This window comes from Molothrus aeneus, chromosome 13, assembly GCF_037042795.1.
Source record: "Molothrus aeneus isolate 106 chromosome 13, BPBGC_Maene_1.0, whole genome shotgun sequence".
Lineage (NCBI taxonomy): Eukaryota > Metazoa > Chordata > Aves > Passeriformes > Icteridae > Molothrus > Molothrus aeneus.
In genome coordinates, this window is record NC_089658.1 from 2,184,085 (window position 1) to 2,208,873 (window position 24,789).

A 24,789-nucleotide genomic window follows, 5' to 3' on the forward strand; every position below is an offset into this window, starting at 1 on the left:
CCCCCCAAACCACATCCATACCTTCATCCACACCTCCAGGGAGTGACAGATACCACGGCCTGTGAGCTGCAGAGATCTCCCATGAAGCACACAAGGCACAAGAAATATTTTTTTTTTGCTGCAACGTGTTTATTATGTGCCAAAAACTACACCACAGCTTACTCCACACGTCTGTAGGAGAGTGCAGTCTTGCCTGCATATACTACAATGAGGTAGAGACTTCACACACAGCTTCACAAAACCCCACAAAGAGCAGCTGGGATATGCAACAATGCAACATCAGCTCAGCAGGAAAGAAAAAAAAAATCATAGTAAAGAGGGAGAAATTATGACACTGGTTCTTTGGCACACAGCTTCCAATAGAGGGGAAAGTAACAAAATAATAATGATCAGCATAATTAAGGTCTCAAATCCCAGCAGCAGCATTTCAGTCGACTGCACTGATACTCCAAACATCTCGGGAAGGAAAGGAAAATTACTTGTCCCCTCTAAGAGAAAGGGCTCCCAGGAACCTTCATCGTCCACCAAAACGCAGCCCTTTTTTAGCTTGTTACAAAAGAAAAGGTAAGTCCTGTGACTTTGTGTGATTAAAAACCTCTATCAACCCCCCATAAGTGCAACTTAAAAAAGTGCAACAAACTATTTAAAACTATATACAGCAGCTCAGAGATCCTCATCCCGTCCAGTTTCAAATCCAAAAACAAAAAAAGCCCGGCCTGTCCCGTTGCAAACCCCTGGATTTACAACGTCCTGCCATCAGCCCCCAGACACAAATTGCAATAATGTTAAAAGCTGCCAGGAAAAGAAAAAAATCTCTCATTTCAAACGACTTAAAAACTGTTTTTAAGAGTGTAAAAAGGAACTCGTAAAAACCCTCGAGCGTAAAATATGAAATATGATTTGGTTTAAATGAAGAGCAAAGTCTCCTTGTTGTTACAGTAAAAAACGCCAGCTGAACACCCAGGTCACACCATCCAGGTGGGGGTAAATGAATGGAAAGGCACTGTATGGCAACGGCAAAACAATGACCAATGAGACCTGCGCTCTCTCCACCAGTATTGCAAGGAATGTAAAAAAGCGCCTTTAAAAAATAAAAAAACCAGGGCGGGGGCGCCTGCGGTGACGCCCCCGCGACACATGGCCCTTGGTTGGTTGGGTTTATTTGTTTTCAATTTTTGCTTCTCGTCAGCAAACCAGGAACCAAAGTCTGGGAACTGCAGAATGGCTTGAGGGGCACTCCCCCCCTCAAAACACCCCCAAACAAACCCCAACAAAACTCACTGTGCATTAGTGCAGAAACAAAAAGACCAGCAAGTGCAAACATGAATGTAAGATTTTTGTTTTTTCCCCATCAGTCCTCAGGAAGAACGTTCCCAGCCGGGCCTGGCTCCGGCGGGCGCTGCTGCGCTCTCCTCGTGGCAGGCTCTCCCAGGACTCTGCCCGTGCCAGCCCCGGGCCCGGTGCCCCTTAGCTGGAGTCCCGGTTCTTCTGGTTGCGCATCAGCGGGCGGTGGTGGCGCAGGACCTCCATGGAGTGCTGCCAGTGCCAGCACGAGCGGCAGAAGTACTTGAAGCAGATCTGTGGGCAGAGCACAGGGGTGGGTGACACCAGCAGAGCCACTCCTCCCCTTCACCCCCTGCCTGGTTTTGCAGCCCCCATCAGCACGGTGGATCCGTGGGTTGGACAGGGGAATGCCAGCGATGCTGTGGAGGGCCTGGTGTGCCCAGCTTCCATCTTTTGAATAGGTTTGAAAGTCAGGGACTGGGCACTGGGGCAGTAGCTGGGCTCTGCCAGGGCTCCCATCACTCCCATGGCATTCCTGCCCCCTGCTCATATCCCATTCCAGCTCTGCAGGAAGCTGCCAGAGCCCATCCAAGCTCCTCTGCCTGCAGCCAGAGTTCCCCGTGCCTCAGCCAGCCCCAGGGGCATGCACCCCAACCCCAGCCCATCATGGCTCACAGAGCAGCAGCCTCCCCTCCCCTCAGGGGCACCAGTCACTCCCACACTAGGTGCCAGCGCTGCCACAGCACCAGCAAACTGCAGCACCCATGGCTCAAAGCCAGCTGGACATTGCTTCCCTGGGCCTCCTGGCAAGCACCAGCACTGCCCTCCCCAGGAGGGCTGCACCTCCTCCAAAACAAGGTCACCCTCCCAGCAGAGCCCCATCTTGCCCACTGGGGAAGAACCAGTGTATATATCCCCAAAACCCAGCAGCAGGGCCTGCTCCTTCTCAAGAAAAACCCTGAGCACAGGCTGCAGGAGAACTGGCCTTACCTGGTCTCTACAGAAGAATGGGCCAGGCTGGGCATTGCACACTTGGCACATGGAGTCCTCCAGGTATGGGTCGATCTGAACCTGCAGGAGAACCAGGCAATGGGCATGGAGCAGCACCTTTCCCTGGTACCTCAAATCCACCCCCAGCAGCACCCCTAGGGCTGGCAGAGCAGCAGTCCCACTTCCCACTGCTTGAGCAGGAATATGGGGCAGGCTCCAGAACACTGGTGCTCCCAGCAGTACCACCCATCATGCACACCCCTCCCGGGGCTGCCCCACCAGCCCCACTCACCTTCTTGGTAAACTTGGTGGTTTTGATCTCCACAAATGCAGCAGTCACAGCCTTCAGGTAACTGCGCTGGTTGTTGAAGGTGACACGGCCCGACCCTGCAAGGAGCCAGACCACAAAGGTTAGAGAGGAGCAGCAGAGATCAAGAGGGAACCACTGCACCACCCCCTCCCTGGTGCCACTCAGACAGGGAAGCAGCTTTGACAGGGAGATAGTATCCAGGGCTCTCTTCCTGCCTCTTTCTCCACATTGCCAGGATCAGCAGAGTGCTTCACGCTACACCTGAAATGCACCAGTGCTGAGACAGCTCAGCAGCTTTTATTGCCAGCCCCCCTCACCCCAGAGCCTTGTGTTCTGCAGCCTCATTGCTGGTCAGCAGCATTCCAGCACCACTTGCTTCCAGCCAAGGTCTATTAAGTTTCAGGACTGACACTGGCAGATCCCTACAGCTCAACCACAGGACAAAAGTGCCACCCAAAACCCATCCATTCCCCTCCCAAAGCATTGCACAGGACACAGGCTGGAGGGCTTTGGGGTTACAGGAGATGCCCTCAAGCAGCACCAACCAACCAGGGCACAGCTTAGTTACCAAAACTGAGCTCTGATTGCTGTGACTTTAAGACAGCTCTGAAGGTGAAAGTGCCACCAAGCTGCTGGGACATGATCTTGCCTACTTGGAGCAACCTGGGCTCTGCATGAACCACAGGAGGATGGGGGTCACACACTGGGATCTCACAGGACCAGCACAGGGAGATTCTGTGACACCTCATCCACAGCCACACTGAGGATTTGCCTGAAGTCTCATACTGCCATTCCCATCCTCCTTGAGACCGTCCCCCTAAAGGCACTGCAGGGGGCTTTGCAGCACAACATGCATGCCCTAAACCCGAGCCTTGCCCAGAAAAGCCTGACTGCTATCCAAGCACAGTGGCCAAGCAGTGACAGCTCTGCACGACCAAGCTCTGCCTGGCAACATCAGGAGATCCACAGTCTCTCCAAATCTGTGACTTGCTGCAGCCTGAGCCTGGAAAGCTGGTCCTGAGACACAGGCTGTGGGGTTTTTCCAACAGACCAGCCTCCTCAGTGCTGTCCCCTGGCCCATGAGGTCTCCAGGGACATACACACGTTATGACACACTGCATTTCAGCTCTGGTGACAAGAGCCCAAGAATGGGTTAAGACCCACAGCTGTCTCTGCCCTGGGAATGGAAAAGCAGCTACAGCAGCATCCAACATCCACTAACAGCACTGAACAAGGACAGAGAAACCTTCAGCAATGCCTAAAGGCATACTCAAAACTTCAGGCTGCTCTGGAATGATCCAGGACCTTCCAATTCCCCAGCACATCAGCTCTATCAGCCCTCCCCAAGGCTGGCCTTGCCTCCCCAGGGCCAGGAGATGAGAAGCACAGACTGCAGAAGAGGTTGGACAGCATCTGCTCCCCGAGCCTGGCACCTGGGCAATCTTCCAAAGAGGGACAAGCCAAGGGCACGCTGCAGCCTCCTCAGAGCACAGCAGGGGCAACCACAATCCCAGGGGAGCCCTCACTTACCTATGGGGTACTTGTGCTTGTCGGTGTCGATGCCAGCATAGACCACCCCTCCGAAGAGGTCGTACATGACGGCTGCCAGGGCCTCCGCGTTGAGCATGCCGTGCAGGGCCCCCACAAACACCGTCTTGCTGGGGTCCAGCCGCTGCGAGGGGCTGCGCACGAAGTTGCTGTCGGCCAGCACCCAGGGGATCACCTGCACCTGCAACCAGCAGCACCCCTGAGCCTCAGACCTCGCCCCAAGCTGTAAATATCATTTGTTATCTATTGCTGCTCAGGCTCCACATCCATCTGGAGCTCCAGATACCTCCAGAGAACCCACACGGACAAAACCAACTCTGCTTCTGGCCAAACTGGAACCCAAGCCAGCAGTTCCTTGGGGGTGGCAGCCAGAGGACAACCCACATCCCTCCACCTGCATTTATGGCCCAGTCAGGTACCTCCCAGCACAGGAGCCCAGTGTTGGAGGGGGCCACTGAAATGTCACCCACTGCCAGCTCCATCTGCAGCTCTGCAGCTGATGGAGGGCCCTGGAGGAAAAGCTTCTGGCAGAACTAAATCACCAAGCACGGAAGCTCTGCCAATTGACAGACACCAGGAGAGCTGTCTAGAGAACAATTAGTTTGTGCCTGTCTAGATTAAGAGCTGCATCTCCATCCTGTAACTCCCTGAACTCAGGCAGTTGTCCGTGATCTGAGGAAACCCTCTGCCATAAGCCCAAATGGAGCCTCTGGCAGCACCAGCACCCCCAAAACACAGGTCAGCCAGCCAAGGCCACACTGAGGAGCAGCCTGGGATCCAAAATATCTGCCTGCTGAGGGTGTTACTTGTTCTGCAAGCAGAGGAGGCCTTACAAAGCACCTGAGGGGTCCCAGTCTGCTTCTGCAAGCAAAGGTGTGATGGAAGCAGCAGCACAGAGCAGTCAAATCCCTGTTTCCATGCTCTGTCCCAGCTAGCTGAAGCCTGAAGGCAGAGCCTGCCACCAGGCCTGGAGCTCCAGGTTGGTTTGACACAAGCTGTTGTGAGGGACACAAACACTGAGCTGACACATCCCTACCACAGGCACAGAGCAGTCAAAGCCAGCACGCCTTCAGCTGCTGTTCCAGCCCTGCTTCCCTTTCCTCTAGTCCCTCTGCATCCCCTGCTGCCACACCAGGCTGCTCTCCCAGCTCTGCTCACCTCTTTGCAGCGCATCCTGCGGCTGGACATCTTGAAGTAATACTCACTAAGCCCATCGGGGCTTAGCAGGTCCTGGGAGCAGGCCTGGAGCAGCGCACGCACCGACTTCTCCGACTCAAACACCAGGTAGACGTAGCCTTTGGAAAGGGAGGGAAGGAAGCAGCTGTTAGAGCTGTGGTGGAGGAGGAGCAGATCATCCCAGTTTGCAGACATCCTCAAAAATCACTCCTGGGTGCCACCTGAAGTATCTGTGTGGTAGCTCTTGCTGTTCCCAGCAATATTATCCTCTTGTATACAAGCCAAGCTTCAAGAGCCCAAACCCAAGCTCAGCATGAGGGGCAGGATGCCCAGGGCCACGTGGGCCACTGTCCATCACCCACAAACCACACCTGGACATGCCAGGTGGGCAACACCAGCCTGGCCAAAATGAAGTCTGCAGAGAAACAGACCCTGCTATGTATTTAGGATGGCCTGGCTCAAATATAGTTCAGGGTTATAAAGTCCCTTCCATCGATGCCAGTGCTCTACCTCACCCTGCTCTGGTGACCAAATGAGGCCATCAGGCACTACAGGGCCTCCAAACCAGCCACTTCCCACCCTGTAACTAATTCCTGCTTACACAATATGCCAGCCCAGCTGCACATGCTGGCAGTGGGATCAGCAGCTGTTCCAGAGCCACAGCCCTACACAGAGCTCCCAAAACACCAGAGAGGGTTCTCCCCCAGCCCACAGTTCTGTCCCACACTGCTATGGATGGGTGAGGAGGCTGGGTTTGGGGTGCCAGTGCTCTACAGCCCAGGTGCAGACCCAAGTGAGGGCAGGACATTACCCCAGGTGCTCTGTACCAACCAGTCACCAGCATGCAGCTGTACCATCCCAGCATCCGTGCTGTAACATAGCATGGGAAAAAAGTAACCCTACCGTGTTCGCTATTACCTTTAGGCATATTACCTTTGGGAGGACAGCGTGGGTGTTTGCCATCCTTACCAGGCCACTCCACACTCAGGGAGCCAAAAACACGGAAAGTGTTGATCAGCCCAGCTACAGAGAGAAGGAGAGAGGTCAGTGTCCCCCACAGAAAGCTCCATCCTGCACCCTCCCCAATATCAGCACCCAAGGCCTTGGCGTGGGGTCTTGCCTTCCAGGGCTGCTCACCTTCTGTAATGTCCCATGGGACTCCTCCCAGGAACACCTTGCAGGAGTAGACTGGGTTCTTGTAGTTTCGGGGAGGCAGCTGCCCGCTCCAGGTGCAGGTTGCTTCGTTCACAGCTTGGAGAAAACACCAGTAATACTCAGTACAGGATCATTTCCTTCCCACATCTCCCACAGGTCTCCCCATCTTCCCCAGCTACAGGCTGAGCAGAGCTGCACAGCCACAGGCAGCTGCCCTGTTCTCTCAGCACACAGAGCCAGAGTCAGGCTTGGGCCTGGAGTGAACTCTGTTCAGCCAGTGTGTGCATAGAGGCCCCCCAAGTGTGGGGCTGTCCCCGGCCCCCTCCCAGCTCACCTGCTGCCTGCCGATGAAGCCGGGCTTCTCTCTCAATACTGAAGGGATCCTCCGGAGAGTCCAGAAGATCCCAGGAAGGCCACGCAGATGCTCCAGGCCATCTTTTCGATGCACTGGCTGGGGAGGAAGTTACTGCAGCCAGGGCAGCTTGATCTTGATCCAGCTGGGATCCCACTCCCATCTTCAAGGGGTCTCTCGACACCCCACTGAGAGGCAAGAAGGGCAGAGGAGGGGATATGCGAAGGCTTGACTGCAAGAGAGAGGCCATGTTGAATTCCAGCTCTGAGTAAAAGCACATAATGCCAGTGGTGAGGCATCACACTGGGGCCCTGTCCTTGCCCATGGCAGGAGAGGGAGCTCTCAGGAATCTCCTGAGATCCTCTGAGACCCAGCAGAGGCAAGAAAGCAGCAACCCCAACTCATCCTGGCACTCTAGGAAAGGCCTGGGCCATTCTCCACTGAACCCATGCCCATGATCAGCAGCAGGGATCATTAGGCAGGAGGCACTTCAGAGACCACCAAGCCAACAGCTACCCCTGGCTATACAGCCTCAAGAACAGTGTCAGCCCTGGGGAGCACCAGCCTCAGGCTCTGTGCTGTGCCCGCAGTGGGCAGGGCTTGCTGGACGTGCTCAGGGACTCTGCAGGCACCAGCTGGATCTCATCCTCACAGCCCAGCTCCAGGGCTGCCTGACCAGAGAGTGAGCACCATGCACCACAGCTCCTCCCAGGGCAGGAGGAGGGAAAGCTGGATTAATGGAACAGCAGGGAGGCAGGATGCTGCACAGCTCGGTGCCAGCTGCGCTGCGGATCCGTCCCTGCGCTGCCACGGCAGCCGCCCACGCCAGGCCCTGCTCAGAGTCCTGCCCTTCACAAACAAGGCCAGCACAGAGCCCTGCACCACCTGCCACCAGCACTGCCTGCCTGCTGCAGGCACTCAGCACATCCTGATCCTCCAGGGTGCATCACAGCACAATCAACCCCACATCCAGTCAGGTCTGTCCTTCACACCCACCCCAACAGAGGGGTCAAGGCCATGGCAACACCACAGCAGAGCCTGAGCAGCTCCTGGCTTTATCCTGCCATGCCAAGGCCAGGCCATGCAGCAGCACCCCAGAGCTGGCTGGAGCCAGGCTGCCCTGCTGGCACCCAGAGCTGCCACTTGCACCCAACCACAGACCCATCAGAGCAGACTGGAGCAGCCAGCCAGACACTCACTTGCTCCCTGCCTTTCAAATTTAGCTGTGCTTTAGGGAATGGGAGCAGGCCAGACCCAGTTTGCTCTAGAAGAAACCACCCTGAGATGGACAAATGGGAAGAGCAATGAAAGGCAAGGACAGTAGCTCCTCAGAAGTCCAGACTGGATCAGCCACCTCCCTGCTGGGATCAGGACACAGACACCACCCTGCCTCACACCAGCTCAAGCACTCAAGATCCCTCTGGGAGCTACTGTAACCCAGTAGGGCTGCAAGCACAGACCCAAAAAGCCAAAATACTAGCTTAGAAGAAAAAAATACGAGGATACTGCTGGCTTGTGGTGAAGGACTGCATGAGCAGCCTTTCTCCCTATCCCTGGGCTGTACCAGTGTGTGCACAACAGCTCCTCCCAGCATCCCCTCCCATTCCTGAGCAGGCAGGGCTCTGGCTGGCAGCTCCACTCAGCTGTTCTGTGCTCCCCAAAAAACACAGCAAGGCCCCAGGAGCCAAACTTACAATCAAGTCTGAGAGGTGGTCAGAACCAGAGCTGAACCCACTGGTGTCCGAGTCCGAGGGGCTGCTGGAGCGCGAGTCCAGGAGGGAGCGGGAGTTCCTCAGCGACGGTGTGGAAAACTTTTCTGGCAGGTCTGAACCAATGGGGTCTAAAGGCAGAAAACCCAGCGGGGGCTTCCCCAGGACGTTCCCAAGAGGGTTACTCAGCATGCTGAGAACTGCAACAGAGAGGGACACACAGTCTGTCAGGGCTGCAGCACAACACTGCTCTTTCCTCCTGTGGCCCAGGAGGCCACCGGGCTCCTGTCAGCCCACAAATGTCATGTCTGGGAGGTGGCACCTCTGGGTGTTTGCCCTCAGTTGGGCCATGGTGCTGCACAAAACCCACAGCAGCCTGGTGTGGCTGACAAACATGAAGGTGGGTTGTGAGAGAGATTGGCCAGGAGAACCCACTTCATGTGGGAGAAGTTCAGAGATCCCACATCCCAGATTACAGACCTCAGAAGTGCTCTGGGACAAGGCCCTCTGCCCAGTCCAAGCCATTCCCTGCCACTTGTCCTGGAACAAGCTGGGGCTCAGGGCACAGCTCCCCAGGGATGGGCACACACACCAGTGGCAGGCACACTTGGCCCACCAGCAGGAATTTCCATGCTCAGAGGTGGGACACTGCTCCCAGCATCCCTGCCAGGAGCTGGCTGTGGGCAGCCAGGAAGGTGCCAGCCTGGGCTGCTGACAGAGAGGCTTCGCTGTCCCTGGTGTGTGTTCACAGCAAGTCTGTCTGGTCAGGCCTCTGCCCCAGAGCCTGCAGACAAGGATGTGTCAGACTGCTTCCCTCACACTGCAGGTTTTCCTCCCACTGAGGAGAATCCAGGAAAATGCCTCCCTACAAAGAGAGCTGCTTCTGAGCAGAGGACCAGGCCATCCAAAGGTCACAAAGTCACATCCTGGTCAGTGATGTGGGGGCAGCTGCCACCCACAAGGCGAGGGAATGTAGGGCAGGGATCCCACAGGGGCACACCACCAAGCAGCCTACTCAAAAAGAGCAAGTCTCAGCAAGCTGAATGCGTACCAGAACCAAGTGAAAAGAGCAAAGCATTCAGAAATGGTTTTAATTATTCACAGGCTGCAAAACAAGGCAGCTTGCCCTGAAGCTTTCAGTTTTCAGCAAAGCAAATTTGGGATCCACACGAGATCCTCCAAGCCCCACCTGATCTCAGCAAGCTGAACCATGAGGTTTTAACCTAGATTTTCAGCAGCCCCTACGCAGATGAGGATTAACAATCCCAACCACCAGCCAAACCAGGAGAGTGACAACACCACGGTGCTCGAGCACGCTGTGGTCAGACACCAGGAGAGCACAGTGCCAGCGCCAGGGAGAGCTGCTGAGCACCACTGAGGCAACACGCTGGGATGTCCCTACCCCAAGCTGCATTATCCAGTGGCACACCTGCTGTGAAGCTGGCATCTCCAGCCCCACACTTGGGGAAAAACCTCACCGCCCCAACAGTACACAGGTACAGGTGGCTCCTTGAAGTATCTCCCTCAACTCAAGGCAGAGACCTCAGCAACAGTCACTCCATCTTCCCACATTTGCAGAGCCTTATCCCTGCAAGATTCCCCTATTCTGGCTACATCACAGGACTAGGAACTCACCTCTGACCACACTGAGAAAGGGACCTCCTGCCCCTTGCTCTCCTGGACAGGCAGCACCTGTGTTCACACCCAGCCCTGCAGCCACAGGAAAATACCAGCCAGCCTGGCAGTCCTTACCTGGGCAGCAGCAGCCCTGGGACCGAGGGAATGTGACACAGCTGGGAAGGAGATGCTCCCTCCTAGTGACAGCTCCGAGCAGGGCACAGCATCTCCCAGCCCCGGCAAGCTGCACTTGCTGCTCTGCTGACTTCTCTGAAGCCACGTGATGTGTTTAAAAATACAGCCGGCGTATTGTTCTGGGGAGACAGCTGAATCTGTCCGACAGGCTCCAAAATCTGATTAGTCACTAAACAGCACAAGAGGCAAAGCAAAGCAGCTGATCCCACAGCCCAAGCCTTGCTGCCAGCAAATGCTCCCGCGCTGACACCCTCCTCCTTGCCCAGCCAGCGAGGGCCGTGGGTTTGGAACGCTGCAGCCCCGTGCTGACCCCAGCTGCACAGCATTCCAGAGACCTGGAGCAGCTCATGCCAAGCAGGCTGCTACCAGATAATGCTGCCTTACCCTGTATCTCCTGGTTAGTAGCAAAGATGTGGAACCAGAACTCTATTTAGGATGCAACAGCAAGGCTTTGGGGCTCATCAAGAGCTCCCAGTGGCATTACAGGGTCCAGCTGCTCTGTCCTATTTATGACATCCTCAATTCTGCCACCACATCCTCATCTCTCCCATGATTTCTCAGCTCTTGCAGCAGCTACAAAACCAGTAAGGCCAGCATAAGCACACTGAAGTGGCAGGATTACTGGCCTTTAAAAGGATCTACTGTCTGGGCATTTACCACCACACAAAACCCCGCCAGCTTCAACTGCCCCAATCCTAACCTCATGTCCTGGAAGTGCTGACATCCTGCTGTTAACACGGATGGATTCCATCCAGTCCAGCAGCTTTGACAGCTCTGCACTGGCAGCACTTGATTACACATTCTGCAGGACAAACTGAGCTCGTGGGAGACCCCACATCACCCCAGTGGGCCTGACTCAGCTTCACCTGGTACCCACAGACCCTCACAGGGACATTGGGAGGAAAAGCTGTGAGTCAAACTCATCATTTCCTCTTTTACCCCTGCTCAGTCACCAGGCTGTGGGCCCTGATGCCAAGCTGTGCAGGTAGCCTAGGAAAGCCCTGCATGAGACACCCAGATCTTATTCCTCAGCACTATCCCAAAGGGATCCTGACCCAACTCCCTGCTTCAACCCACCAAACCCCTCCTGAGGAATGGGGCACAAGAGCCCAACAGAGGCTGCCCACCTAAAAAAAGCCTTCAAGGCACTGGGGCCACGCTTCTTCCTGGGGAGTTGGCCTTGTTTTCCCATCCAAGCAGATGGCTCATGTAAGGAAAAATCATTCCCAACACACATGCAAGATGCATCAGCAATTCCTGGAGTTAAGAGCATCCCTTAAAGTCCCAAAGTGAAAAAGCAAGTATCATGGAACTACTCAGGGCAAGAAAGAACATGAGTGCAAAGAAGTATTTTTCACACCTAGAGGGGAAACTTTAACTCAGGGGTCAATGTGATTCCCATTCACCACTCACACACCAAGAGCTTCTTGGAACTTCTCCTGCCTCTGCTCAATGCAGCAAGGGAGCACACAGCAATGCTCCTCTGCAGGGGACAGCAGAAAAGGAGCTTTTAATAGAATCTGGGCACTGACTGGCACTGACTTTTGACTCACTGCTGCAGCTCCAATGCCTGACACAGGCAGCTCTGCTCCATCTCTGGGTGTGCCAGCCCAGCATGGGCACCTCTGGGCTCTGTGGAACAGCCCTGACACCACAGGGCACTGCCAGGTCCTGGCCACACAGGCCACTCCCTGGAGAAGGAGCGTTTTTCAAACTGCTCCTTCTCTTCCTTAGCTGAGCTTTCCCTAGTAACTGCTGTTTGGAGACACCATTATTCCTGCATCAACCCAGGGGCCCTAAGGAAGCCCAGGGGAGCACACCCAAGACTCTCAGACCCATCATACCTGAGCCACGCACCTGACAGAAACAAGCAATGAGCCCACAGTGCTGGTTTCAACTCCTGAGGTCATCTCTACCTGCAGACCACCCCAAATTATCCTTTAAATCCCACTACCAACCACTGAACTACCCCATTGAATGTGAGTTTACACTAACACACAGATCACTCCACCAGCACAAGCTGCAATTCAGAGCACACTTTGGGAAGTGTCCCAACAGCAAGATGTCTAATCCAAGCACTAAGAACAGCTTTTACTGTTCCATCCACCAGTTAAGACATGCAATTTAAGCACCTGCCCAGGACCTTGGAGCACACAGTTCTTCTCTGTACACTGTAATTTGCAGCCATTTGATATGTAGACCTTCCCAGCAGCTCTGCCCATGCCCATTCTGTAAGACATGAATATAAAGATGAGCCCCAAGGATTGCTGGTGGTGGCAGCTCAGGGAAAGAAGGGCTCTGGGAAAATAACCACTATGCTGATGACAAATGACAGTTTATTGCCTTGGATAACACCTTAAGAGCAACAGGATCATTTAAGGTTGAAAAAGACCTCCAATATAGAGTTTAACCTTTGACCAATCACCACTTTGCCAGCTAGACCAGAGCACCAAGCACCACATCCAGACATTTCACATGGAGCATCCCCTGAGTTTATGCCTGATGGACAGAGCTGACCAGAACCTCAGCCACCTCCACAGTGCCCTTTGAACAAAATGCTTCAGCTTAGCTCTGTGGGACACCACCCAGCCACCAGCATACAAGATCAGTGCTGCCACTCTTCACTCCTTGGTGCATCAGTTTAATCAAATAATCCAGAAACTGAGTCTAGCCCAGAACAAAAATCTCTCTTATCCAGCAGCTGCCCAGGTCCTTGCACTCAAGTTCTTTCTCCACACTCAGAACATCAGTGGGAGCTCCCTCATGGCTGAGAACAACACTTGCCACAGGGCCCTGGAGACACATGGAGAGTGGGCCAAGGACCTCCTGCTGCAGGAGCAGTGTGCCAGGCCCAGTCCCTGAGCTGCCAGCTGGGTCTGACACCCACAGACTGAGCACAGGCAGCTGCACACAGCCCCAGGGCCAGAGGAGCACACACACTTTCAGAAGTAATGCTCTGGAGAGGTGTTCCAGCCTTTAGAAACTCACTGCAGGGCTGAGAAAGCCTACTTTGAAGAGTCCAGGACTTGTCTGACAAGGCTTGAGCTAGGCCACCTCTGCAGCCTGGCACCTCCAGCAAGATGGACATTGCCATCTCCAGGAGTTTATCTGCTCAGAGATTACTCAGCACAAGAAGGATGGCAAGGCTGTTAACACCTCCCCCTGCACCCACCAACTACTACACAGGCTGCAAGTCCACCTTTCTGCCTGGATCTCCCCACAGAACAGGAATGCTCTCTACCAGGAGGAAGAGCCATGTTTTGGTGACACCTGCCATGCCCAGAGGCTGCAGCACCATATACACATTTGGGGCAGGGCAGCGGAGGAGAGAAGCAGTGTGACTGAGGCCCTGGAGACTGAATACAGTGCACTTTCTTTTGTCATGCATCAAATAAGCCTGTAAAGTTAAAAAAAAAAAAAAGCTAATGTCCTAAACAATGGCCTGCTGCAATTCCAGAAAAACAGCTTGTCTGCAGATTTTACCACCCAGCCAAGCTCTGCCCTGGTGGGGTGGGAGCAAGCTGAATGTTTTAGTCAGCCAAAAAGCAGCACCTCCTACAGACACTGAGAAACTCCGTGGCAAGAGAAACATTTGCATGTCTGAAAAGCAAATGGGCACCTCAACCAGCTCCTACAGCTGTGGTTCAGCAGTGACACAGCCAGACAAGCTGCCAGGGCGAGCAGCTTGCCCTCACACACACCAGCACCAAACAGCTCAAAGCTCATGGCAGGGAAGGGGTGACCAACACTTGAGTCTAATCCTAAATTTCAGCACTTCTCACCTGCAGCTGTGGGAGCTGGAGCTGCCTGCAAGGAGCCTGCACAGGAACACTGAGTGAAACGTGGCCAGCAGCAGCTGCAGTGGCAGATGTGGGGCTGGAGCACACAGGACAGGGACAGGCTTTGCTTGGCACAGGGAAGGCAGACACTGGATTCTCCCTCTTTACCAAATTCTCACAGGGGCACAAAAAAGCCAAGGAAAAGCTGCAGCAAGAGCAGTGGCACAAGAATTTCTTCCTCTTAAGTGGAGCAGCCATGGGATAAGGCCCAGAGGTGGAGGAACTGTGTCCTTAGAGCCTGAGCAGCACACTGGATACATCCAGAGGATCTGCCCAGCTCAAATCCTTCAACTTTCATTACATTCCCATTGCTCCACTGAAAAAACAGTGCTGCTCTTAGAGGAGCCATGCAAAGTCCAAGGCATACTGTCCTCTCCAAACTGTAGCACCACAGAAGCCCCAGTAATCTTGAGCAACTACCAGCTCTGGAGAAAAGCAGCTCCCAGAACTGCAGGTGTAATCAAAGCAGCAGCAAACACCATCTAAGTAGGACCTACAGCACAGCCAATTTTTTCCTGAACTACAAAAGAGGAACCTCTGCCCTCACAGATTCTTCATTTGGGGCAAAGAAAAACTGAAGATATACTGGCAGCTATTTCTGGTTTGCTAAGAAGGGGGCAGGGGAATAAAAAAAGGCAGCATGATCCCACAGCTGAACCACAGAATTAGAGTCAGGACACCTGAGGTCTATTCTTGGTTCTGACACCAACATGGTAAGTCACTTGCCCTGAAAAATGGAAACAGCAGCATAACTGGGAACAAGTAGAAGATTATTGCATTAACATCTGAGAGCACTGGTCCTCTGCTGGCACTGAGAGCAGGGCCTGGCTGACAACAAGGCTCACAGCTTCCTGAGGCAGGGAATCTACTCCTGCGTGTTTCTAGGAAGAGAAAACAGCTGCCCAAGGTAAATATAAAAATCAGAAAAGACAGCTAAAATGCAATTCAGGATTACAAGTGCCCAGGTAATTGCATTCACTAAGCAGGCTGCCACAACCACAGTTGTCTTTAAAAAGATCAGAACACTGAAATACAGCAGGTTTTAACATGTATCAGTCCCAGAGAGATTTAAAAGCCAACATATTCAGGTCAAATTCTGCACAACAAGCTTCAGCTTTGCAAGCCTCAAGAACAAACACTTCTATATTTAAGTACCAAACTCCTCTCAATTATCTGCTGCAACATCTAGGGTGCAAACTGTGCTGTGTGTGTTACCTGACATGATAACAAGGGTGAGTGACTCATCCTCAGCTGCATCACAGTTTGGGGGGGTGTCAAGGCCAGGATACACCTTTAGAAGGGGGACTCTGTGGAAGGGGACAAGGTGTTGGCCAGACCCCTCTGCAGGCTGCAGTGAAGGAAAAACAACTGAAAAAAAGAGACAGACTTAAGTCCCAAACTCAATTTTCCTTGGGAAATGGCACACAAGCCTCACTGAGGCCTTCAGCTGGCATAAAGCCACTGCCAGACTGGCACTCCCAAACCCCACCAGTGATGCAGGCTCCCAGGTACCTTCCAGAAATCTGCACCCCTTAGCATCACAGCCGGGGAGTTTGTCTCACCCTCCCCTCCACACTCCTGGGGAGAAAAACAGGCAGAGGGGCAAGGAGGGATGTCCCCATGGCCATCTCACATGTGTGGCACCGGGTGCTGTGCCCGAGAGCAGCCTCTGTGCTGGCAGCAGCACAGACAGCACCTGTGATTCAGCTGTTTTGCCATCACCTAAGGGACCAGGCACAGGGCACTGAGCCTGCAGATGGGGACAGAAGGTGCAACCCTGGCTGGAGATGCCTTGCCCAGAGCCACAGCCCTACAGCAGCACCACTCAGCCTCTGTGCAGTGACAGCTCAGGGACTGCAGCATCCTTTGGAAGGGGATCATTCCCGAGCCAGCTCAGGGGAGGTACCCACTTAAGAGATTGTTTTTGTGGGAACAGAGGCAGAACTCATTTCTGGAGCCCCCTTGGGCTACATGATTTCTGCCACCCTCCAGCAGCTTTCCTACCCTGCTCTGAGCAGGAGCTGGACTGGATAACCTCAACCTTCCACCTGGAGCTGCCCTAAAAGCCCCAGCCTGCCAAGAGCACTGCAGAGGGCCCACAGCCTCTGCTACAGGCACACACACTGGGAGAGCACGTCCAAGAGCTGTTCCCTACTCAGCTCCATGTGGAAACACTCATGTCAGCACATGCTGTAGAGTTTGCAGTAAAGGCACTGAGTCAAAGACACATTCAAGATCTCTTCTAGAAAGCTCCCATGCTCCTGATGGAGCTGCAGCACAGCCTTTTGAGCCAGTTCTGCCCAGCAAGGAACCCTCACATCCACTTAGACATGCAGCAGTGCAAGGGCTGGAGGAAAACCTCTTCTCTCATTTGACTGATGCAATTTTGGGGATGAATCCTACTCCAGGCCGGGGCTTGCACACACTAAAACACTCTCCCTGCTGCTACCTCCATATCAATCACAGCAAAGACTAAGCCATGAATTGCCTGGGGCAGTTCAGAGCCACCAAACAGCAGCTCCAATGCTCTCCCTGGAAGGGAATGTGCCTTTTAAGGCTCGATTCCAGAGTGAGCCAAGAGAAATGTTCTCAAATCACCACTGAACAGTGCCACAGGGCTGCTCCAGAGGCCACAATCAAACACCCCTCCCTGGCAGAAGCCAAGGGGAGGTTTTGGGTGGTACATGCCTGCTCCCACACAAGCTGCCTCCAGCATAGGACTGGAGCTGCCCTGACCCACTTCAGGTCTGGCTGGATACAAGCAGAGATGCTGGTTGGGTTCCTGTTCCAGTTACTCCTCTATTTGCATCTTCTGTTTTACAGCATCAGCGCAGATAAAAATAAATCTGTTTTAGGAGAAGCTGCTCAAATGGAAGCTTTAAGAGTTGGACTGAGAGCAACTTCCTTTAGAAACCAATTGCAAGCTCAGGTTTGATACTTCTTTTACTTATTTGATACATATTTTATTCTGTTAAGGATCAAATACTGCTGCCACATGAGCCGTGTGCAGCTTTTAAGTGCTTCCCACTCCCCAGCACGGGTGGCTGGAGCCAAGCACTGAGGAATCAGACCACTGAGCATGAGCAGCTCTTATGGAAACACATTCAAGAAACAAGTGCCCATTAAGTACCCACATCAAGTAAGTCCTTAGAAGAGTGCTACAAGCACTAGGATGGCATGGGACGAGCTCCTAGTAAGGCTGTCTCAGGTATTCCTGGAATACCAGCACCGAGCAGGAGACCCAGTGAGCCAAACCAGCTCCCAGCTTTGTGCCTTTACACGGTTTTCATCCACAACTTCACACAGAAAGCAACACCACATCTCTGCTTCCATTACTACACTCTGAACACCAGCAAGCTGCTCCCAAAGAGCCAGGCTGCCGGGAAAGTCTGTTCCTCCTTTCATGGGAACAAACCATACGAAAAACATGTAATTCAGGACCACCACCAAAACTCTGGATACCTATTTTCCTGAACCAAGCACTGGTCCAGGGTCAGCAGGAGTTGCCCTTCCCTCCTCATCCCAGCAAGACAAAGAAACATTTCACTGAGTTTCCTAGGCATACTTGGGCTTAGATGGAAGTAAGTATCACCCAGGTGAAGTGCTCTCCCCCCTCACTCCAAGCAGCCCTTTCATTACAGAGCAGGAAAAATCCTCCTTGGATATTCTGATGCCAGCCTAGCCTTGTCCTGAGCTCTCCATCAGGATGCACCTCCGCCATCTTCCTCTAGCATAAGGAGAAGGATTTACACACAGCCAAGCTGGAATACACAAGAGCTGAGGACACACCTAGGTCAGCTGAAGCCACTTGTCCAAAAGACAGCAGGAAAAACAGCAGGGAGAGACCTGGACATGCACAAAGGAGAGCTCTATGGAGCTTGGCATGGGTTAGCCAAGCAGCAAATTAAACAGATGGAGAACTGGAGACCCAAATCCTCTGCCCCAAGCTCTGCACCCAACCACTCAAACCAGCAGCTTGAGGAAAGCCAGTTATTGCCGTGCTGTATTCATAAACAGCCACCCCAGGCTGAGCAGCAACTCTCCCCTGGGGGGCTCAGGTGCCCTCCACCACACACAGCATTTGAGGACACTCTGAAAACAGCCTGACCTCGGGGAGCAGCTTATGAATCCCTCCTGCTGTTATCAAGAAGAAAGGCAAGGAGTCCATGACAACAACTGTTCTTCCTGTGCAACAGGTCTTTTCTTTCATCTTTCAGATGGGGCTTTGCCTTGAAGACTTCAGAGAGATTGGTGCTCTGAGGCCTTGCTATCTGCCAGGCAACACACAACAGACTGCCCGCAGCTCCAGCCTGGCAGAGTTTAAGCAACTACAGATAAGCAAGCTTATTGCAAAAATGAGCTGCTGTGCTCTGGGAAGCAGAAGAGCCAAGGGCTGGAAAGATTCAGCAGCATTTTCCTACCATGGGCCGTTTCCCCAGAACCAGAGCGACGGGAGCTGCAACCGTGCAGGCTGGAGAATGAGACAGCAGCAGCCACCCCGCAGAGGGCACAGATGAGGCTGGAGCTGCAGTCTCAAGAGCAAATCCAAGGAAAAGCTCAAGTCTGTTGCTGCACCAGCAGCTTTAGGGTCACACAACAAGCAGAGAGGCAGATGCAGCAAGGTGCTCCATCAGATGCCAGCAGGAAGACCTTACCTTGAGCACCCAACATCCTCTCCAGAGGACCTGATCCTGCTAAAAACACTCCCAGGTTAGCATTGCAGACTTAGTGTTAACAGACTGGTTTTAGGATGATTTCCCTGTGGGCAAGTCTGCTGTCCCACATAGGGACAGCTCCCAATGTAGGGCAGGACAGACCAGCCAGACTGAGCAGCTGGCACACAGGCTGAAAGCCAGGCAGGGAGACCCAAAATCTGCACACGGATCTGCTGTGCACTGCTGCTCTCCAGGCAAAAACTGGATCAAGACCCCATTTGCCTGCACCCCTTGAGAAACAGGGCAGTGAAGGTAAAGGATATCATCAAGGGCAGTCCCACCTTGCTGCCTCTTAACCCCTCCTTGCCTCTGAACTCAAGAGATCCCAGCACACCTTCCTGCCTACTCAGAGGCTAAAGACAGGAAAACACGGCCTCAAGAAACACAGAATGGCAGGACTGCAAGTGTTAAAGGCGAGCTTCCTGCACAAGTCCCTCCCCAGGTCACAGAGCAGGTTGCTGGGACTTGCTAAAGTATTTCCAGCCTGACAGATCTAGTGGCAGCAGAGGGTTTGAGACGCTTTGCTGGCTGTGAGACAGCAGTTCAATCCTACAGCCAGGAAGTGCCAGCAGCTCGAGCCTGCAGCAGCCACTGCCTCCAGAGAGCCTCTCCAGGCACCAGCAGTGCCTCTGGCACGCTCCCCAGAGCTCAGCTCACGCCCTCTGTGCATTACAGGCCTGGTGCAGAAAGAAAGCTCCTCACAAATAACCCTGTCTGGGCACAAGGGGCTCAGCAGCCCTTTGGGAACAGGGGATGTCAGCAGGACTGGGGCATAAGAAGCAGCCCCGCTGTTCTCCAGCCTCCAATCAGCTGGCATGTGCTCCTACTGCACCAAGCTGTGTGGTGACAACGCCCTGGGAGCACAAGGTGACACCAGAAGGCTTTGCAGCCAAAGGTCCCTCCCAAGCTGAGGAAGCTCCGTGCTGGCAGGGACCAGACAGAGGAGAAGAGGTCCCAGCTCATCAGTACTCAGGCACAGCACTGCAGGGGACCACATCAGCAATATTTTTAGCCTGATTGTTCGCTATTTTGTTGCATTTCCACCCTTCCAGCCACCTCTCCGTGGGTCCGCACAGCTGAGTCACTGCTGGAACCTTCCAAGCGCTTGGGTGCCAGCAGCACAACAGTTTGCTTGGCAGTGCCAGCCCTCCCCCATGCCAGCACTGCCGCAGCCTCACCTGCCTGCAGGACACCCCCATGGAGACCCCAGCCCTGCCAGGCCTCAGCAGCACTCAGACACAGCAACATCCTCTCCATATCCTCCCTCTTCCCATCACTGCATGGACAGGCCACCTGGAAGCACCAGCATCTGCCAGCTCCTCAGACCCACAGAGCTTTCAGACATGGGACACTTTTCTGTCACCCAGAGTGTTCCACAACCTTTCAGAAAACGCTTCTGAACTACAAGCCCTCTGCTCCCAAGGAGCTCCACTGCCACACCTCCAGGGCCCTGAGGAAGGCCTAAGGCCCCACAGAGATGGGAGGGTGGGTGGCTAAAGCAATACAAAGCTGTGCACAGGACCAGCCTTTCACCTCCCCAGCCAGCATGTACCATCCCCACAGCTCTCACAGCAGCAGAGTAACAGCAGCCCAGACAGTGAAGCACTCCTGGCCCAGCTGCTGCTCACCTGCAAAGGGAGTGTGGGAGTGAGAAGGAGAACACTGTCTCAGGATCACAACACTGCCAGCCACAGGGCACTGGACCCTCTGCACAGCCACTGAAGGCCAGAGGCTGCTCTGTACAAGCAGTACAGCTGCACTTGGGCAGGTCTTATACCCCACCAACTCCCTCTCTGTGCACTAATGGGAATACCAGGAGTCAGAAGTGAAGAAATAGGCCTCTTCAGACAGCACTGGGTGCCATCTTCCACCAGCTGTTACCACACTTGTCACAACCACCCGGTGGGCACAGATCATCAGAGCCCAGCACTGTACTTGAGGCAAGATCCTTTCCACAGCTCTATCCAGGCCTCTGCGGCAGGCAGGAGCTCCAGCACAAAGCACTGCAGTTAGTGGGGGCACCTGACACCAGATACACCCTCTGTGAGCAGAGAGGTCACCAGAGCACCTTCAAATCCTCTCCAACTCAATCTCTCTCCTGAAACCAGCAGCCCTTCCACCCCCTCAGCAGTAAATTGCCACCAGCAGCATGGCCATGGCAGCCCCACCACCCAAGCTCCGAGGCGCAGAGCCCGCCCCGGGCTCGTGCCAGCACTGCTCGCCTGCCTGCCGGAGCACTGCGGAGACATCCACGCCTCTGCCAAGGCAGGCTGGCAGGAAGCTGGCCAAGAGAGCTCTGGAGATAGCTCCAGAGGAGCAGGTGGAGCCGGGACATCCGCACCGAGCGGCTGCCCCGTGTGTGACAGCCCCGTTCCGCAGCGCGCTGTGCGCCGAGCCCAGCGCCAGGGCTGCGAGCAGCAGGGTCACTCCAGGGGATGTCACCTGCTCCAAGTGCTCTTCATCCATTAAAGACCCTGTGACACAGGGAACAGCAGGGCTCCAGTCTGCCAACAGCCAGAAGGGGAGCAGAGCAGAGCTCTGAGGCACCTGGCTGGCCCACTGCACACTAACAACTTGTTTCTCCTTCCTCCTTCGAGGTCTCAGCTGGCAATGAAAGTACAGGCAGGAGTGTGTGGTATTCCCTGGTTCATTAGGGGAAGCCCACAGGACCATGTGGAGGTTTGCTCACTGGAGCAGAGCAAAGCTTAATAAAGCTACCACAGCTGGGCTGCAGGCAGACCTCAAGTGCCCATGCCAGGCCCCACATGCCAAGTCTTGTGGAAATTAAATGCAGAAACTCAAATGAGCTGTGCAGATTGAGCTGTTCAAACTCTGCTACCCCACTAGTACTTTTTTTTTTGCTCTTTTACAACTCATGCAGCAACTCAGGGCTGTGTCCCAGAAGCTCTTCCTATGCTCAGGACAGCACCCCCTTGCCCCTCCAAACATCTACACAGGCAAGCCCCACTGCCCAGCTCCCCCACCCAAGAAGCTATCTGTACTCCTGTCAGCACCAGCTCCATGCCTGGGGCCTCCGTGTCACCCAAGTCTGCGCAGCGATGCACTCCCCTTTTAACAAAGCAGCAGCATGCTGCTATAAAGGGATGAGTTTCTGTAGCAACCAGGCTGTACTTGTACAAACTCTGCCAAAGCACTAGATCTTTCCACAGACTGATACTTAAATGAACACACTGTTTGTGAAACTGGTTTTTACATGCCTCAAAGGCTAGCAAGTGAACTCTCCCCTGTTTTACCCCTCTGCTCCAACACCAGGCTGACAGGATGCATTAAGTTTGTGCATGCAGCACTCCTTCCTCCTGGGATTTTACAGGGAAGGCCGGTGTCTCAAACAGTTAACTGGACCCCACATCACTCCAGGGGGGGCACCCAGCATGCCTGGAATCCCCCAGCCGATCCCAGCTGCAAAAGCAGACGGGAGAGGATCAAGGGGGAAGGGCACACCAGCCAGCAGCGCGTGGCTGCAAGCCCACACCCTGCCCATCACGTAGGTTTGCGCTGGACCAGAAGAGTTAAAACAAGAAGCCATTCCACTGCATCTCCTGCAGCCCACTGCCAGGCACAACCCGCTATTTCTAGTTGAGTGTGGGAGTGGAGAAGGATCCCTCCAAGTCTCCCACCCAGCCCCAACCTGGCTGAAGTTGTTGGGTGCTGGCTGTACCACACCCCACAGCAGAGTTGGGCAAGTGAGGCTGCCGGGACTTTGGCAATTGGGCACAGGGGGGACCCTCTGCAAGCACACCCCTCCCCACCTGCAGAGCTCCCTGCCACCAGGGATTTCCTCAGGCTGCTGGAGCGAAGTTCAGCCTCACTCCTACCCAGCGTGTTCAGCCTCCTGACACCACACCCCCCACCCACTCCTTCCAAACACAGCAAGAGGATTTCTCCTCTCCTGGTGAGGTTATTCCTCCAGCAGCGTTACAGCTCTGAGCAAAACAACCCCGGGCACTTCTCATCTGCAGTGAGCTGACAGCAGAGCAGAGGGGGCTGTGGCACAGGCAGCCACAGCCTCCCCAACTCAGCTGTCACATTACACAAGCAGCACGGCTTGAGAAGCCCCCATTAGCCGCCGCCAGCGCCCTGTTACACAAGCACATCGCTCCACGTTAGCTCGAAACCAGCCAAAAACACACACACAATCCAACAACTGTTGCTGCATGTGTCAGCAGACTCACCGGACTGTGTGCTGGTTTGTGCTGCAGTGTCAGAGTCCTGGGTGCTCCAGGGTCTGTCCCACCCTGTCAGGTTGAGAGACTGCAGGCCAAGGCACAGATCGTTGGTGTCTGGGAGGCCACGGGAAGACTCTTGCGTGGATGTAGGGAAGAGCATCCTGCTTGCCACTGCTTCTTCAGAGTCCTGGATGTCTGCTCGGATGGAGAACAAACAGAAGCTTGAGAGTTCAGGGCTGCTTTTTTCTTTTTAAAGCAGGAGTTTTCCAAAGCATTAAGCCCCAAGCCAGGTCTCGTGTCGCTCTGAAGCCACAGCTCCTGCAACCAGCAGTTGCACCCCAAAAGGGAGGGCTACCATATGTCCAGAATCCAGCCCCCCACCCCCCTCGGCCCCTCCACCTTCCTATCCCGTCTGCATTACTGACTGGGTCAGCATGTGACCAGGCTGCTGATGCTTACTGTGCTGACAGTGACGTCACTCTGCCATGCAAGAGAACTGCATCAGCTCTTACAAAATAAAGGTAAGAAGAAAGGAGAAGATTTCCCCTGACAGACAAGACGGTAGCAGGAGGAAAGAGGAGCAGTTCCAGTAAATCAGGGGAGGCAGGCAGCACAAAGCAGGGCTCGTCAGCACAGCAGACACCAGGCTGGAGGCAGCAATCCCCCCAGCAACGACGAGAGCAGCAGCGACAGAGCACAGTTAGTTTTAGTGCTACCCAGCTCTCCTGTCCCCGCCTCCCTCCACCCACAAAACCCAAAAACACTTTAGTCCTGGCCAGCTTCCAACTGCTGGCTCCAATTCAGAGCCGATGCAAAGCTTCGCAATTCTGCTGGCATAATCTGTTTGGTTGAGCCTGGCCACTGTGCCTCACTGACTCGGCATTGTTTACCCCTGAGTAACAAGGATAACCTTCAACCCCCACTACCCGGAGAGCAGCCCATCATCCCTGCTCCAGCCCAAGCGGGCACATCCCACTGGTACAGGAGGAAGAGGACCAAGCAGACCCATTTCACATCAGGAGTTTTTCATGGCCTGTTTACCTTTCGCCCGCCTGGTCCCCCCTTTCCCATCCCTCCCCTCCCTTGCAGGGTGTTCACAAGCCTACAGTACTGGAGATGCAGATTCTCGCCTTGGTTTAAGCCCGTGCCAACAGCCTAAGGAAACGCAGCAGGTTCATGGTCTGAGAATTCCAGTTTAACGCAGGGATCTGGGGGCTGGTGAAACCACAAGATGCTCAGCTGTGCTACCCGAAATCTGAGTCAGAGGGCATTTATAAGCCAACTCCCAAGCAGCAGCAGCTGTCTCCTCCTCCTCCCCCTGCCCCCACAGCCTCCCACTGTGCCATCAGATGTACACCTCACTCCACACACCGCTCCCGGCTCTTCCGCAGGCGCTGCAGTCGCTCCAGTCTGTCACATTATCCCTCACGTGCAGTCCCAGCCACCCCGGCAGCGTTCCTGGCCTCCTTTTCCATGTCCCATGCCACTTGGATGCCCAGGCAAAGGCTGGTGGCAGCTGGGTAGCCTACCTGTGACACAGGCCACTGCTGCCAGAGGCAGGACCCTTGCTCCACACCATGGTAGTTTGGGAGCACCAGCACACCCAGACCCCAGGGAGGGGACTGAGGCACCACAGGAAGGATCAGAGCATTTAAAACCATCACCTGCTGGCAACATGTCACCTTCCCTCCTCCCAGCTGCAGCCTCCTCCA

The 24,789-nt window shown here is 54.3% G+C and overlaps 1 protein-coding gene across 4 annotated transcripts; it reads right to left on the bottom strand.

Moving 5' to 3' along the window:
- Positions 1 to 105: 105 nt before the first annotated feature.
- CPEB1 (cytoplasmic polyadenylation element binding protein 1) lies at positions 106 to 24,319 on the bottom strand. 4 transcript variants are annotated; one of them, XM_066558795.1, is made up of 11 exons: positions 24,208 to 24,319; positions 23,084 to 23,272; positions 8,510 to 8,724; positions 6,798 to 7,047; positions 6,446 to 6,559; positions 6,227 to 6,331; positions 5,291 to 5,427; positions 4,115 to 4,313; positions 2,567 to 2,661; positions 2,275 to 2,355; positions 106 to 1,578 (listed from the first exon to the last, which is right to left on the bottom strand). In XM_066558795.1, exons 2-11 carry the CDS (start codon positions 23,235 to 23,237, stop codon positions 1,468 to 1,470), a joined length of 1,461 nt encoding a protein of 486 aa, XP_066414892.1. In that variant the 5' UTR covers positions 23,238 to 23,272; positions 24,208 to 24,319; the 3' UTR covers positions 106 to 1,467. The 4 variants fall into 4 exon arrangements, with proteins under 4 accessions (XP_066414892.1, XP_066414891.1, XP_066414894.1 ...); XM_066558794.1 differs by lacking the exon at positions 24,208 to 24,319 and adding an exon at positions 23,537 to 23,787; XM_066558797.1 differs by lacking the exon at positions 24,208 to 24,319 and adding an exon at positions 23,537 to 23,786 and having other exon boundaries at positions 6,278 to 6,331.
- Between the last annotated feature and the right edge of the window lie 470 nt (positions 24,320 to 24,789).